We start from the raw sequence: 15041 nt of genomic DNA on the forward strand, positions 1-15041 counted from the left end.
CTGGTAATGCTAACTCTCTCTCTGGAGAGAGGTGGTAGGGCTGGTAATGCTAACTCTCTCTCTGTGGTGGTAGGGCTGGTAATGCTAACTCTCTCTCTACACGGTGGTAGGGCTGGGAATGCTAACTCTCTCTCTCCACAGTGGTAGGGCTGGGAATGCTAACTCTCTCTCCACGGTGGTAGGGCTGGGAATGCTAACTCTCTCTCTCTCCACGGTGGTAGGGCTGGGAATGCTAACTCTCTCTCTCTCCACGGTGGTAGGGCTGATAATGCTAACTCTCTCTCTCGCTCTCCACGGTGGTAGGGCTGGGAATGCTAACTCTCTCTCTCTCTCCACGGTGGTAGGGCTGGGAATGCTAACTCTCTCTCTCTCTCTCTCTCCACGGTGGTAGGGCTGGGAATGCTAACTCTCTCTCTCTCTCCACGGTGGTAGGGCTGGGAATGCTAACTCTCTCTCTCTCTCTCTCTCCACGGTGGTAGGGCTGGGAATGCTAACTCTCTCTCTACACGGTGGTAGGGCTGGTAATGCTAACTCTCTCTCCACGGTGGTAGGGCTGGTAATGCTAACTCTTTCTCCTCTCCCTCAGTGTGTGGACTGCAGGTGCCGACTTGGAGGGTCAGAGGTCAGAGCCCAGATCAGAATCAGCAACGGGAAGCCTTACTGTGACCCCTGCTACATCCGACTCAAGTGTAAGTCATTTATACAGAACATAAAGGAGTCCGATAAGAATTCCCCCCCCCCCCCATGTATCCAGGTCATTTATACAGAACATAAAGGAGTCAGATAAGAATCCCCCCCCTCCCCCCCATGTATCCAGGTCATTTATACAGAACACAAAGAAGTCCGATAAGAATCACCCCCCCCCCCCCATGTATCCAGGTCATTTATACAGAACACAAAGGAGTCCGATAAGAATCACCCCCCCCCCATGTATCCAGGTCATTTATACAGAACTTAGAGGAGTCCGATAAGAATCCCCCCCCCCCCCCCCATGTATCCAGGTAATTTATACAGAACTTAGAGGAGTCCGATAAGAATCCCCCCCCCCCCCCCCCTCTTCTACTGGTCCATCCCCTCTGTGTATCCAAGTCATTTTACCCTGCTGGCCTGTTCTACTGGTCCACCCCCTCTGTGTATCCAAGTCATTTTACTCTGCTGGCCCGTTCTACTGGTCCACCCCCTCTGTGTATCCAAGTCATTTTACCCTGCTGGCCCGTTCTACTGGTCCTCCCCCTCTGTGTATCCAAGTCATTTTACCCTGCTGGCCCGTTCTACTGGTCCACCCCCTCTGTGTATCCAAGTCATTTTACCCTGCTGGCCCGTTCTACTGGTCCACCCCCTCTGTGTATCCAAGTCATTTTACTCTGCTGGCCCGTTCTACTGGTCCACCCCCTCTGTGTATCCAAGTAATTTTACTCTGCTGGCCCGTTCTACTGGTCCACCCCCTCTGTGTATCCAAGTCATTTTACTCTGCTGGCCCGTTCTACTGGTCCACCCCCTCTGTGTATCCAAGTCATTTTACCCTGCTGGCCCGTTCTACTGGTCCACCCCCTCTGTGTATCCAAGTCATTTTACCCTGCTGGCCCGTTCTACTGGTCCACCCCCTCTGTGTATCCAAGTCATTTTACTCTGCTGCCCCGTTCTACTGGTCCACCTGCTCTCACTGCACCTCATTTTACCCTGCTGGCCTGTTCTACTGGTCCACCCCCTCTGTGTATCCAAGTCATTTTACTCTGCTGGCCCGTTCTACTGGTCCACCCCCTCTGTGTATCCAAGTCATTTTACCCTGCTGGCCCGTTCTACTGGTCCACCCCCTCTGTGTATCCAAGTCATTTTACTCTGCTGCCCCGTTCTACTGGTCCACCTGCTCTCACTGCACCTCATTTTACCCTGCTGGCCTGTTCTACTGGTCCACCCCCTCTGTGTATCCAAGTCATTTTACTCTGCTGGCCCGTTCTACTGGTCCACCCCCTCTGTGTATCCAAGTCATTTTACCCTGCTGGCCCGTTCTACTGGTCCACCCCCTCTGTGTATCCAAGTCATTTTACTCTGCTGCCCCGTTCTACTGGTCCACCTGCTCTCACTGCACCTCATTTTACCCTGCTGGCCTGTTCTACTGGTCCACCCCCTCTGTGTATCCAAGTCATTTTACCCTGCTGGCCCGTTCTACTGGTCCTCCCCCTCTGTGTATCCAAGTCATTTTACTCTGCTGGCCCGTTCTACTGGTCCTCCCCCTCTGTGTATCCAAGTCATTTTACTCTGCTGGTCCGTTCTACTGGTCCATCCCCTCTGTGTATCCAAGTCATTTTACCCTGCTGGCCCGTTCTACTGGTCCACCCCCTCTGTGTATCCAAGTCATTTTACTCTGCTGGCCCATTCTACTGGTCCTCCCCCTCTGTGTATCCAAGTCATTTTACTCTGCTGGTCCGTTCTACTGGTCCATCCCCTCTGTGTATCCAAGTCATTTTACCCTGCTGGCCCGTTCTACTGGTCCACCTGCTCTGTGTATCCAAGTCATTTTACTCTGCTGGCCCGTTCTACTGGTCCACCTGCTCTCACTGCACCTCATTTTACTCTGCTGGCCCGTTCTACTGGTCCACCTGCTCTCACTGCACCTCATTTTACCCTGCTGGCCCGTTCTACTGGTCCACCTGCTCTCACTGCACCTTTTTAATGAGAACATACCTGACATGAATGTCTATTTAGAGAAGACGGGCCTGTCATTTTGGAAGTCCTGTCCTAGTAGTCTGTAATTAGATGATGTGTCATTACTATATTAGATGTTTTATTAGATCAGACATAATCAGATGTTCTCTTATCAACCTTCCAGCACACCTTGCCACCTCCCTGTGACCAGAATGCATTGCAGCAGATTGAGGAAGAGACGACGACAACATCAACCTCAAACACGACGGTGGAGATCTTGACTATGACCTCGTGTTGACCATGTATTTAGAGCTGGTTGACCTTTTTTTTTTTTAGGGAACAATGTACCGATTTATACTATTGGTTGTGACTCAAATGGCTTCCTATTCCCTACATAGTGCACTACTACCCATAGGGCTCTGGTCAAAAGTAGTGCACTATGTAGGGAATAGGGGGCCGTTTGGGACATGTCTCAAAGATTCAGTTTTGGTTTTCTTCCTAGTTAATTAACTACTGTACATGTCGACATACCCTATGTCTCTGACTAAGATGCAGTTTTGGCGTTCTTCCTAGTTAATTAACTACTGTACATGTCCACATACCCTATGTCTCTGACTAAGAATCAGTTTTGGCGTTCTTCCTAGTTAATTAACTACTGTACATGTCCACATACCCTATGTCTCTGACTAAGAATCAGTTTTGGCGTTCTTCCTAGTTAATTAACTACTGTACATGTCGACACACCCTATGTCTCTGACGAAGATGCAGTTTTGGCGTTCTTCCTAGTTAATTAACTACTGTACATGTCCACATACCCTATGTCTCTGACTAAGAATCAGTTTTGGCGTTCTTCCTAGTTAATTAACTACTGTACATGTCCACATACCCTATGTCTCTGACTAAGAATCAGTTTTGGCGTTCTTCCTAGTTAATTAACTACTGTACATGTCGACACACCCTATGTCTCTGACTAAGATGCAGTTTTGGCGTTCTTCCTAGTTAATTAACTACTGTACACGTCTGTAGCTTTTAATATGCAATCGATGGCTATCCACAACAATAGCTGAACACGTGTAGTTAAGAGCTATAGGGAGTTTTAAATCACAATTGGGATTTGTTTTTTCTTGTTGATGAAGTAAATTGATAAATGAGGCTCTATTAAATGAATCTAATAAATGTGAGTTGTATTTGACATACTTCTCTGTTTTCTTCGTCGACAATCTCTACCTTAAAAAAAGAAAGTTAGATTTATGTTGTTTGGTTGAACTATGTTAAGATTTATTTTTGTATTTTCATTTTTTGAGATGTCTAAAATATTAGTAGCTCAAACAAGTGTTAGAAAAAGGACTTCTCCACATGTTTATCGTCACATCGCTGAAACTCTGCGGTTGGTGGACTCTGGAAGCAGGGAGGCTTGTTGTATGACTCACTGGTGTATAAAGGGGCCTCGTTTTAAAAGGAATTTACCCTCTAAACTGTTTCATGTTTGTAAATAAAAAGGACCAGGTGTTGAGCATTTAATCTGTGTATTCTAAATACGGACAGTGACTATCGGGGCGGCAGTGCAGCCTAGTGGTTAGAGTGTAGAGGAGGCAGGTAGCCTAGTGGTTAGAGTGTAGAGGAGGCAGGCAGCCTAGTGGTTAGAGTGTAGAGGAGGCAGGTAGCCTAGTGGTTAGAGTGTAGAGGAGGCAGGTAGCCTAGTGGATGGAGTGTAGAGGAGGCAGGTGGATAGTGTAGAGGAGGCAGGTAGTCTAGTGGTTAGAGTGTAGAGGAGGCAGGTAGCCTAGTGGTTAGTGTAGAGGTGGCAGGTAGCCTAGTGGTTAGAGTGTAGAGGAGGCAGGTAGCCTAGTGGTTAGAGTGTAGAGGAGGCAGGTAGCCTAGTGGTTAGAGTGTAGAGGAGGCAGGTAGCCTAGTGGTTAGAGTGTAGAGGAGGCAGGTAGCCTAGTGGTTAGAGTGTAGAGGAGGCAGGTAGCCTAGTGGTTAGAGTGTAGAGGAGGCAGGTAGCCTAGTGGTTAGAGTGTAGAGGAGGCAGGTAGCCTAGTGGTTAGAGCGTTGGACTAGAAACCAAAAGGTTGCAAGATCGAATCCCTGAGCTGACAAGTGGCAACATCGTTCCTTCTGCCCCTGAACAGGCGGTTAACCCACTGTTCCCCGCTAGGCTGTCATTGAAATTAAGGATTTGTTCTTAACTGACTTGCTGAGTTAAAAAAAGGTTAAATTGGACAGGGATGTCCCTTTAGGTTGTCATGGCTGTGTTTCACCACTAGATGGCAGTTTCTTATTAATTTTACTTTAGGTTGTCATGGCTGTGTTTCACCACTAGATGGCAGTTTCTTATTAATTTTACTTTACCTTAATTTAACTCGGCAAGTGAGTTAAGAACAAATTCTTATTTTCAATGACAGCCTACTGGGGAACAGTGGGTTAACCGCCTGTTCAGGGGCAGAAAGACAGGGTTAGACCCCGTCTGGTCTGTAGTAGTGGACCACTACCCCGTCTGGTCTATAGTAGTGGACCACTACCCCGTCTGGTCTATAGTAGTGGACCACTACCCCGTCTGGTCTATAGTAGTGGACCACTACCCCGTCTGGTCTATAGTAGTGGACCACTACCCCGTCTGGTCTATAGTAGTGGACCGCTACCCCGTCTGGTCTATAGTAGTGGACCGCTACCCCGTCTGGTCCATAGTAGTGGACCACTACCCCGTCTGGTCTGGTCTATAGTAGTGGACCACTACCCCGTCTGGTCTGGTCTATAGTAGTGGACCACTACCCCGGCTGGTCTATAGTAGTGGACCGCTACCCCGTCTGGTCTATAGTAGTGGACCGCTACCCCGTCTGGTCTATAGTAGTGGACCGCTACCCCATCTGGTCTGGTCTATAGTAGTGGACCACTACCCCGGCTGGTCTATAGTAGTGGACCACTACCCCGTCTGGTCTATAGTAGTGGACCACTACCCCGTCTGGTCTGTAGTAGTGGACCACTACCCTGTCTGGTCTATAGTAGTGGACCGCTACCCCGTCTGGTCTATAGTAGTGGACCACTACCCCGTCTGGTCTGGTCTATAGTAGTGGACCACTACCCCGTCTGGTCTATAGTAGTGGACCGCTACCCCGTCTGGTCTATAGTAGTGGACCGCTACCCCGTCTGGTCTATAGTAGTGGACCGCTACCCCGTCTGGTCTATAGTAGTGGACCGCTACCCCGTCTGGTCTATAGTAGTGGACCACTACCCCATCTGGTCTGGTCTATAGTAGTGGACCTCTACCCCGGCTGGTCTATAGTAGTGGACCACTACCCCGTCTGGTCTATAGTAGTGGACCACTACCCCGTCTGGTCTGTAGTAGTGGACCACTACCCCGTCTGGTCTGGTCTATAGTAGTGGACCGCTACCCCGTCTGGTCTATAGTAGTGGACCGCTACCCCGTCTGGTCTATAGTAGTGGACCGCTACCCCGTCTGGTCTATAGTAGTGGACCGCTACCCCGTCTGGTCTATAGTAGTGGACCACTACCCCGTCTGGTCTATAGTAGTGGACCGCTACCCCGTCTGGTCTATAGTAGTGGACCACTACCCCGTCTGGTCTATAGTAGTGGACCGCTACCCCGTCTGGTCTATAGTAGTGGACCACTACCCCGTCTGGTCTATAGTAGTGGACCGCTACCCCGTCTGGTCTATAGTAGTGGACCACTACCCCGTCTGGTCTGGTCTATAGTAGTGGACCGCTACCCCGTCTGGTCTATAGTAGTGGACCGCTACCCCGTCTGGTCTATAGTAGTGGACCACTACCCCGTCTGGTCTATAGTAGTGGACCACTACCCCGTCTGGTCTGGTCTATAGTAGTGGACCACTACCCAGTCTGGTCTGGTCTATAGTAGTGGACCACTACCCCGTCTGGTCTGGTCTATAGTAGTGGACCACTACCCCGTCTGGTCTATAGTAGTGGACCGCTACCCCGTCTGGTCTATAGTAGTGGACCGCTACCCCGTCTGGTCTATAGTAGTGGACCGCTACCCCGTCTGGTCTATAGTAGTGGACCGCTACCCCGTCTGGTCTATAGTAGTGGACCACTACCCCGTCTGGTCTGGTCTATAGTAGTGGACCGCTACCCCGTCTGGTCTATAGTAGTGGACCGCTACCCCGTCTGGTCTATAGTAGTGGACCACTACCCCGTCTGGTCTATAGTAGTGGACCACTACCCCGTCTGGTCTGGTCTATAGTAGTGGACCACTACCCAGTCTGGTCTGGTCTATAGTAGTGGACCACTACCCCGTCTGGTCTGGTCTATAGTAGTGGACCACTACCCCGTCTGGTCTATAGTAGTGGACCGCTACCCCGTCTGGTCTATAGTAGTGGACCGCTACCCCGTCTGGTCTATAGTAGTGGACCGCTACCCCGTCTGGTCTATAGTAGTGGACCGCTACCCCGTCTGGTCTATAGTAGTGGACCACTACCCCGTCTGGTCTATAGTAGTGGACCACTACCCCATCTGGTCTGGTCTATAGTAGTGGACCACTACCCCGGCTGGTCTATAGTAGTGGACCACTACCCCGTCTGGTCTATAGTAGTGGACCGCTACCCCGTCTGGTCTATAGTAGTGGACCGCTACCCCGTCTGGTCTGGTCTATAGTAGTGGACCGCTACCCCATCTGGTCTGGTCTATAGTAGTGGACCGCTACCCCGTCTGGTCTGGTCTATAGTAGTGGACCACTACCCCGTCTGGTCTATAGTAGTGGACCGCTACCCCGTCTGGTCTATAGTAGTGGACCGCTACCTCGTCTGGTCTGGTCTATAGTAGTGGACCACTACCCCGTCTGGTCTATAGTAGTGGACCGCTACCCCGTCTGGTCTATAGTAGTGGACCACTACCCCATCTGGTCTATAGTAGTGGACCGCTACCCCGTCTGGTCTATAGTAGTGGACCACTACCCCATCTGGTCTATAGTAGTGGACCACTACCCCATCTGGTCTATAGTAGTGGACCGCTACCCCGTCTGGTCTGGTCTATAGTAGTGGACCACTACCCCGTCTGGTCTATAGTAGTGGACCGCTACCCCGTCTGGTCTATAGTAGTGGACCACTACCCCATCTGGTCTATAGTAGTGGACCGCTACCCCGTCTGGTCTATAGTAGTGGACCGCTACCCCGTCTGGTCTATAGTAGTGGACCGCTACCCCGTCTGGTCTATAGTAGTGGACCGCTACCCCGTCTGGTCTATAGTAGTGGACCGCTACCCCGTCTGGTCTATAGTAGTGGACCGCTACCCCGTCTGGTCTATAGTAGTGGACCGCTACCCCATCTGGTCTATAGTAGTGGACCGCTACCCCGTCTGGTCTATAGTAGTGGACCGCTACCCCGTCTGGTCTATAGTAGTGGACCGCTACCCCGTCTGGTCTATAGTAGTGGACCGCTACCCCGTCTGGTCTATAGTAGTGGACCGCTACCCCGTCTGGTCTATAGTAGTGGACCGCTACCCCGTCTGGTCTATAGTAGTGGACCGCTACCCCGTCTGGTCTATAGTAGTGGACCGCTACCCCGTCTGGTCTATAGTAGTGGACCGCTACCCCGTCTGGTCTATAGTAGTGGACCGCTACCCCGTCTGGTCTGGTCTATAGTAGTGGACCGCTACCCCGTCTGGTCTGTAGTAGTGGACCGCTCCCCCCTTCTGGTCTGTTCTATAGTAGGAGCCATCTAGAGGAGGAATCTAGAGGAGAGGTGGAAGAGCCATCTAGAGGGAGAGGAGGAGGGAGGGAGCGAGCGAGAGGGAGAGGAGGAGGAGGGAGGGAGGGAGGTAGAGGGAGAAGAGGTATGTAGAGATGGAGGAAGGTGGAGAGGGAGGGAAGGAGGGAGGTAGTTGAGAGGGAGAAGGGGGTTTCGAGGGAGGTGGAGGAAGGTGGAGAGGGTACTCACTGAAGTTGAAAACAAGTTAAATTGTTTGATAGGGTGCATTAAATCATGTGTTCCTTCTGATTCTGGGAATCTTTATCCTGATCACAACTCACGTACACACAGCGTAGACATACACAGCGTACGAACACACAGTCATGATTTAATGAACCAAATCAAATACAGTAGACTGGTTCATCTTTCAGCAATGGGCCCTCTCCTCATATCTCTTTCCCCCTCTCTCTCCTTTCTCCTCTCCCCTTCCCATCTCACCTCCCTCTCTTTCAATTCTCCTCTCCCTCTCTCTCATCTCTTGTCTTCTCATCTCCCTCTCCTCCCTCTCCCTCCTTTCACCTCTCCCCTCCCCTCTCTCTTCTATCCCCCTATCTTGTTGATGTCTTTATAGATCCAATTGACTATGAGTGATGTTATTAATATCTTGGTTGGAGGTCAGGCACCTGAGTCTGATGTCAGTACAGAGGGATGATGTCAGTATCTCTTTCTCCTCATCGCCTTCTCTCCTCTCACTCCACATCTCTCCTCTCCTCATGTCTCTCTCCTCCACTCATCTCTTTCTCCTAATTTCCCTCTCCTCCTCTCCCTCTCCTCATCTCCCTCTTTTCCTCTCCCTCTCCTCTGTCCTCATCTCTCTCCTCATCTCACTCTCCTCTCTGAAACAGTCCCCACTATCTCCATCTAGTCCTCTGTCTGAAGCAGAGGACTAGACAGAGTGGGGACCATGAGGAGGTCTGAAACAGAGGACTAGGTAGAGTGGGGACCATGAGGTCTGAAACAGAGGACTAGACAGTGGGGACCATGAGGAGGTCTGAAACAGAGGACTAGACAGTGGGGACCATGAGGAGGTCTGAAACAGAGGACTAGATAGAGTGGGGACCATGAGGTCTGAAACAGAGGACTAGACAGAGTGGGGACCATGAGGTCTGAAACAGAGGACTAGACAGTGGGGACCATGAGGTCTGAAACAGAGGACTAGACAGAGTGGGGACCATGAGGTCTGAAACAGAGGACTAGACAGTGGGGACCATGAGGAGGTCAAACAGAGGACTAGACAGTGGGGACCATGAGGAGGTCAAACAGAGGACTAGACAGTGGGGACCATGAGGAGGTCTGAAACAGAGGACTAGATATTGGGGCCATGAGGTCTGAAACAGAGGACTAGATAAAGTGGGGACCATGAGGAGGTCTGAAACAGAGGACTAGATAGATGCAGGTTAGAACCACATTCCCTCCCCTTTAACTCATGGGGGTTAGGGTCCAGCCTCCATGGGGGTTATGGTTCAATCTTAATGGGGGTTAGGGTCCAATCTCCATGGGGTTCAAGGTCCAATCTCCATGGAGTTTAAGGTTCAATCTCCATGGGGGTTAGTGTCCAGCATCCAAGGGGGTTTAAGGTCCAATCTCCACGGGGTTTAAGGTCTAATCTCAATGGGGGTTAGGGTCCAATCTCCATGGGGGTTAGGGTCCAATCTCCATGGGGTTTAAGGTCCAGCCTCCATGGGGGTTAGGGTCCAATCTCCATGGGGGTTAGGGTCCAATCTCCATGGGGGTTAAGGTCCAATCTCCATGGGGGTTAAGGTCCAATCTCCATGGGGGTTAAGGTCCAATCTCCATGGGGGTTAAGGTCCAATCTCCATGGGGGTTAGGGTCCAATCTCCATGGGGGTTAAGGTCCAATCTCCATGGGGGTTAAGGTCCAATCTCCATGGGGGTTAGGGTCCAATCTCCATGGGGGTTAGGGTCCAATCTCCATGGGGGTTAAGGTCCAATCTCCATGGGGGTTAAGGTCCAATCTCCATGGGGGTTAAGGTCCAATCTCCATGGGGGTTAAGGGTCCAGCCTCCATGGGGGTTAGGGTCCAATCTTAATGGGGGTTAGGGTCCAATCTCCATGGGGTTTAAGGTCCAATCTCCATGGGGGTTAAGGTCCAATCTCCATGGGGGTTAAGGTCCAATCTCCATGGGGGTTAAGGTCCAATCTCCATGGTGGTTAGGATCCAGCCTCCATGGTGGTTAGGATCCAGCCTCCATGGGGGTTGAGGTCCAATCTCCATGGGGGTTAAGGTCAAGCCTCCATGGGGGTTAGGGTCCAATCTCCATGGGGTTTAATTTCCAATCTCCATTGGGTTTAAGGTCCAATCACCATGGGGTTTAAGGTTCAATCTCCATAGGGTTTAAGGTTCAATCTCCATGGGGGTTAGTGTCCAGCCTCCATGGGTGTTAGGGACCAGCCTCCATGGGGGTTAGGGTCCAGCCTCCATGGGGGGTTGGGGTCCAATCTCTGCTCTGCTCCAGCTTAAATACAGATGCTATTACGTGCTTTCTCTTTCTACTGAAATTAATTTTCCTTCAAGCAGTGATTAAGTGTATTTGTGTGGTTTATGAAAAGGAAGTTGTTTCAGCATAACGATGTCGTGAGGCGCTGGAAAAACCTTGATAGTGGAGCTTGAATAAATGAAGGCCTTTGACAGAAGGAAGTCACGAAAATGGAAACAGTATAATGTGTGACTGATTGGGGACTCGGGGTTTAACCAGAGGTTCCAGCTCTACAACACTGTGGTGGGGACTCGGGGTTTAACCAGAGGTTCCAGCTCTACAACACTGTGGTGGGGACTCGGGGTTTAACCAGAGGTTCCAGCTCTACAACACTGTGGTGGTGACTCGGGGTTTAACCAGAGGTTCCAGCTCTACAACACTGTGGTTCCATCCTAAAAGGCTCACTGCACCCAATATAGTGCACTCCCTTTGAGCCAAGGCCCATACGGTGCCATTTGGAATGCACTCTGAGTTATCCAAGTGGAGATGTGATGGGGGGGGGGGGGACTTGTATAAACCACGATGGTCGCCAGACCAATATACTTTGTGTCTGTCTACGCCTGGGCTCCAAGGAAATCCCAAATATGAAGAAGAACTGGGAAATTACAGGGACAGGAGGAAGTGGTCACTAAGGGTACGTACCAAATGGCTCCCTATCTGGTGTGCACTACTTTTGACCCGGACCTATAATGCTATATATATATGTATATATAGGGTGCCGTTTGGGAAGCAGACCTACTATACTATGCTGGAAAGTTCCCAGAATTCCCCCTAGGAGTTAGATGAGAGGAATATTTCAAAGGAGACTTGTTTTTGAATCCAGTCATGTGATATGCCTCTGGTTAGTGTTTGAGGTGAAGGAACGTTGAAGGGAAGGAATGCCCTTTATTGGGCGGAGAGAGAGATAGAACCGGCTAGTCTTGAACGTTGAAGGGAAGGAAAGCCCTTTATTGGGCGGAGAGAGAGATAGAACCGGCTAGTCTTTGTGCATGTAAAATATAACGGGTTTTGGCTGCTTCTCAGCAGCCAGATCGACAACCAACAGACAAGGCAGTTTGTTAAACGGTTCCTCTTGATCAGGGTTGTTTATAGGTGATGGATATTTGGTGACAAAAACAACTGTTGGAAACATGTTAAAGTATATGAAGTACATCCTGTTCTGTCCCCGTTGGAAACATGTTAAAGTACATAAAGTACATCCTGTTCTGTCCCCGTTGGAAACATGTTAAAGTACATAAAGTACATGCTGTTCTGTCCCCGTTGGAAACATGTTAAAGTACATGAAGTACATGTCCCCGTTGGAAACATGTTAAAGTACATAAAGTACATGAAGTACATGTCCCCGTTGGAAACATGTTAAAGTACATAAAGTACATGAAGTACATGTCCCCGTTGGAAACATGTTAAAGTACATAAAGTACATGAAGTACATGTCCCCGTTGGAAACATGTTAAAGTACATAAAGTACATGAAGTACATGTCCCCGTTGGAAACATGTTAAAGTACATAAAGTACATGAAGTACATGTCCCCGTTGGAAACATGTTAAAGTACATAAAGTACATGAAGTACATGTCCCCGTTGGAAACATGTTAAAGTACATAAAGTACATGAAGTACATGTCCCTGTTGGAAACATGTTAAAGTACATAAAGTACATGAAGTACATGTCCCCGTTGGAAACATGTTAAAGTACATAAAGTACATGAAGTACATGTCCCCGTTGGAAACATGTTAAAGTACATGAAGTACATGTCCCCGTTGGAAACATGTTAAAGTACATAAAGTACATAAAGTACATGTCCCTGTTGGAAACATGTTAAAGTACATAAAGTACATGAAGTACATGTCCCCGTTGGAAACATGTTAAAGTACATGAAGTACATGTCCCCGTTGGAAACATGTTAAAGTACATGAAGTACATGTTCCTGTTGGAAACATGTCAAAGTATATGAAGTACATGTTCCTGTTGGAAACATGTCAAAGTATATGAAGTACATGTTCCTGTTGGAAACATGTTAAAGTACATGAAGTACATGTCCCCATTGGAAACATGTTAAAGTACATAAAGTACATGTCCCCGTTGGAAACATGTTAAAGTACATAAAGTACATGTCCCCGTTGGAAACATGTTAAAGTACATGTCCCCGTTGGAAACATGTTAAAGTACATAAAGTACATGTCCCCGTTGGAAACATGTTAAAGTACATGTCCCCGTTGGAAACATGTTAAAGTACATGAAGTACATGAAGTACATGCTGTTCTGTTCCCATTGGAAACATGTTACTCTTTGACCTCGTTATATAATTCCCCTTGTGTCTCCAGAAGAGAGACGCGAGGACAGTTGGACAGGGACCAATTAACCTGTAGACTGGTCTGGTGTCTTAGTCTCCTGAATAGATATGTTGCTGTAGACTGGTCTGGTCTCTTAGTCTCCTGAATAGATATGTTGCTGTAGACTGAATTAACTGGTCTGGTCTCTTAGTCTCCTGAATAGATATGTTGCTGTAGACTGGTCTGGTCTCTTAGTCTCCTGAATAGATATGTTGCTGTAGACTGGTCTGGTCTCTTAGTCTCCTGAATAGATATGTTGCTGTAGACTGGTCTGGTCTCTTAGTCTCCTGAATAGATATGTTGCTGTAGACTGAATTAACTGGTCTGGTCTCTTAGTCTCCTGAATAGATATGTTGCTGTAGACTGGTCTGGTCTCTTAGTCTCCTGAATAGATATGTTGCTGTAGACTGGTCTGGTCTCTTAGTCTCCTGAATAGATATGTTGCTGTAGACTGGTCTGGTCTCTTAGTCTCCTGAATAGATATGTTGCTGTAGACTGGTCTGGTCTCTTAGTCTCCTGAATAGATATGCTGCTGTAGACTGGTCTGGTCTCTTAGTCTCCTGAATAGATATGTTGCTGTAGACTGGTCTGGTCTCTTAGTCTCCTGAATAGATATGCTGCTGTAGACTGGTCTGGTCTCTTATTCTCCTGAATAGATATGTTGCTGTAGACTGGTCTGGTCTCTTAGTCTCCTGAATAGATATGTTGCTGTAGACTGAATTAACTGGTCTGGTCTCTTAGTCTCCTGAATAGATATGCTGCTGTAGACTGGTCTGGTCTCTTAGTCTCCTGAATAGATATGTTGCTGTAGACTGGTCTGGTCTCTTAGTCTCCTGAATAGATATGTTGCTGTAGACTGGTCTGGTCTCTTAGTCTCCTGAATAGATATGTTGCTGTAGACTGAATTAACTGGTCTGGTCTCTTAGTCTCCTGAATAGATATGTTGCTGTAGACTGGTCTGGTCTCTTAGTCTCCTGAATAGATATGTTGCTGTAGACTGGTCTGGTCTCTTAGTCTCCTGAATAGATATGTTGCTGTAGACTGGTCTGGTCTCTTAGTCTCCTGAATAGATATGCTGCTGTAGACTGGTTTGGTCTCTTAGTCTCCTGAATAGATATGTTGCTGTAGACTGGTCTGGTCTCTTAGTCTCCTGAATAGATATGTTGCTGTAGACTGAATTAACTGGTCTGGTCTCTTAGTCTCCTGAATAGATATGTTGCTGTAGACTGAATTAACTGGTCTGGTCTCTTAGTCTCCTGAATAGATATGTTGCTGTAGACTGGTCTGGTCTCTTAGTCTCCTGAATAGATATGTTGCTGTAGACTGGTCTGGTCTCTTAGTCTCCTGAATAGATATGTTGCTGTAGACTGGTCTGGTCTCTTAGTCTCCTGAATAGATATGCTGCTGTAGACTGGTTTGGTCTCTTAGTCTCCTGAATAGATATGTTGCTGTAGACTGGTCTGGTCTCTTAGTCTCCTGAATAGATATGCTGCTGTAGACTGGTTTGGTCTCTTAGTCTCCTGAATAGATATGTTGCTGTAGACTGGTCTGGTCTCTTAGTCTCCTGAATAGATATGTTGCTGTAGACTGGTCTGGTCTCTTAGTCTCCTGAATAGATATGTTGCTGTAGACTGAATTAACTGGTCTGGTCTCTTAGTCTCCTGAATAGATATGCTGCTGTAGACTGGTCTGGTCTCTTAGTCTCCTGAATAGATATGCTGCTGTAGACTGAATTAACTGGTCTGGTCTCTTAGTCTCCTGAATAGATATGTTGCTGTAGACTGAATTAACTGGTCTGGTCTCTTAGTCTCCTGAATAGATATGTTGCTGTAGACTGGTCTGGTCTC

At 48.4% G+C, this 15041-nt stretch overlaps 1 protein-coding gene across 21 annotated transcripts in view; it reads left to right on the forward strand.

Annotated features, from left to right (window-relative positions):
* LOC149975367 (LIM domain only protein 7-like) overlaps window positions 1–3838 on the forward strand; it is a 52065-nt gene extending 48227 nt beyond the window's left edge. For 12 of the 21 annotated variants that reach the window (XM_090206703.1, XM_090206705.1, XM_090206708.1 and 9 more), the window contains 2 exons: window positions 587–689; window positions 2831–3555. In XM_090206703.1, the coding sequence (XP_090062829.1) occupies window positions 587–689; window positions 2831–2853 (126 nt within the window). In that variant the 3' untranslated portion in view covers window positions 2854–3555. Of the gene's footprint in view, window positions 1–586; window positions 690–2830 lie in introns of all 21 variants that reach the window. The other 9 variants (XM_090206711.1, XM_090206714.1, XM_090206718.1 and 6 more) reach the window with 1 other exon arrangement.
* The last annotated feature ends 11203 nt before the right edge of the window (window positions 3839–15041 follow it).

Source organism: Oncorhynchus mykiss, chromosome 18 (assembly GCF_057628025.1).
Source record: "Oncorhynchus mykiss isolate SJ-2025 chromosome 18, ASM5762802v1, whole genome shotgun sequence".
Lineage (NCBI taxonomy): Eukaryota > Metazoa > Chordata > Actinopteri > Salmoniformes > Salmonidae > Oncorhynchus > Oncorhynchus mykiss.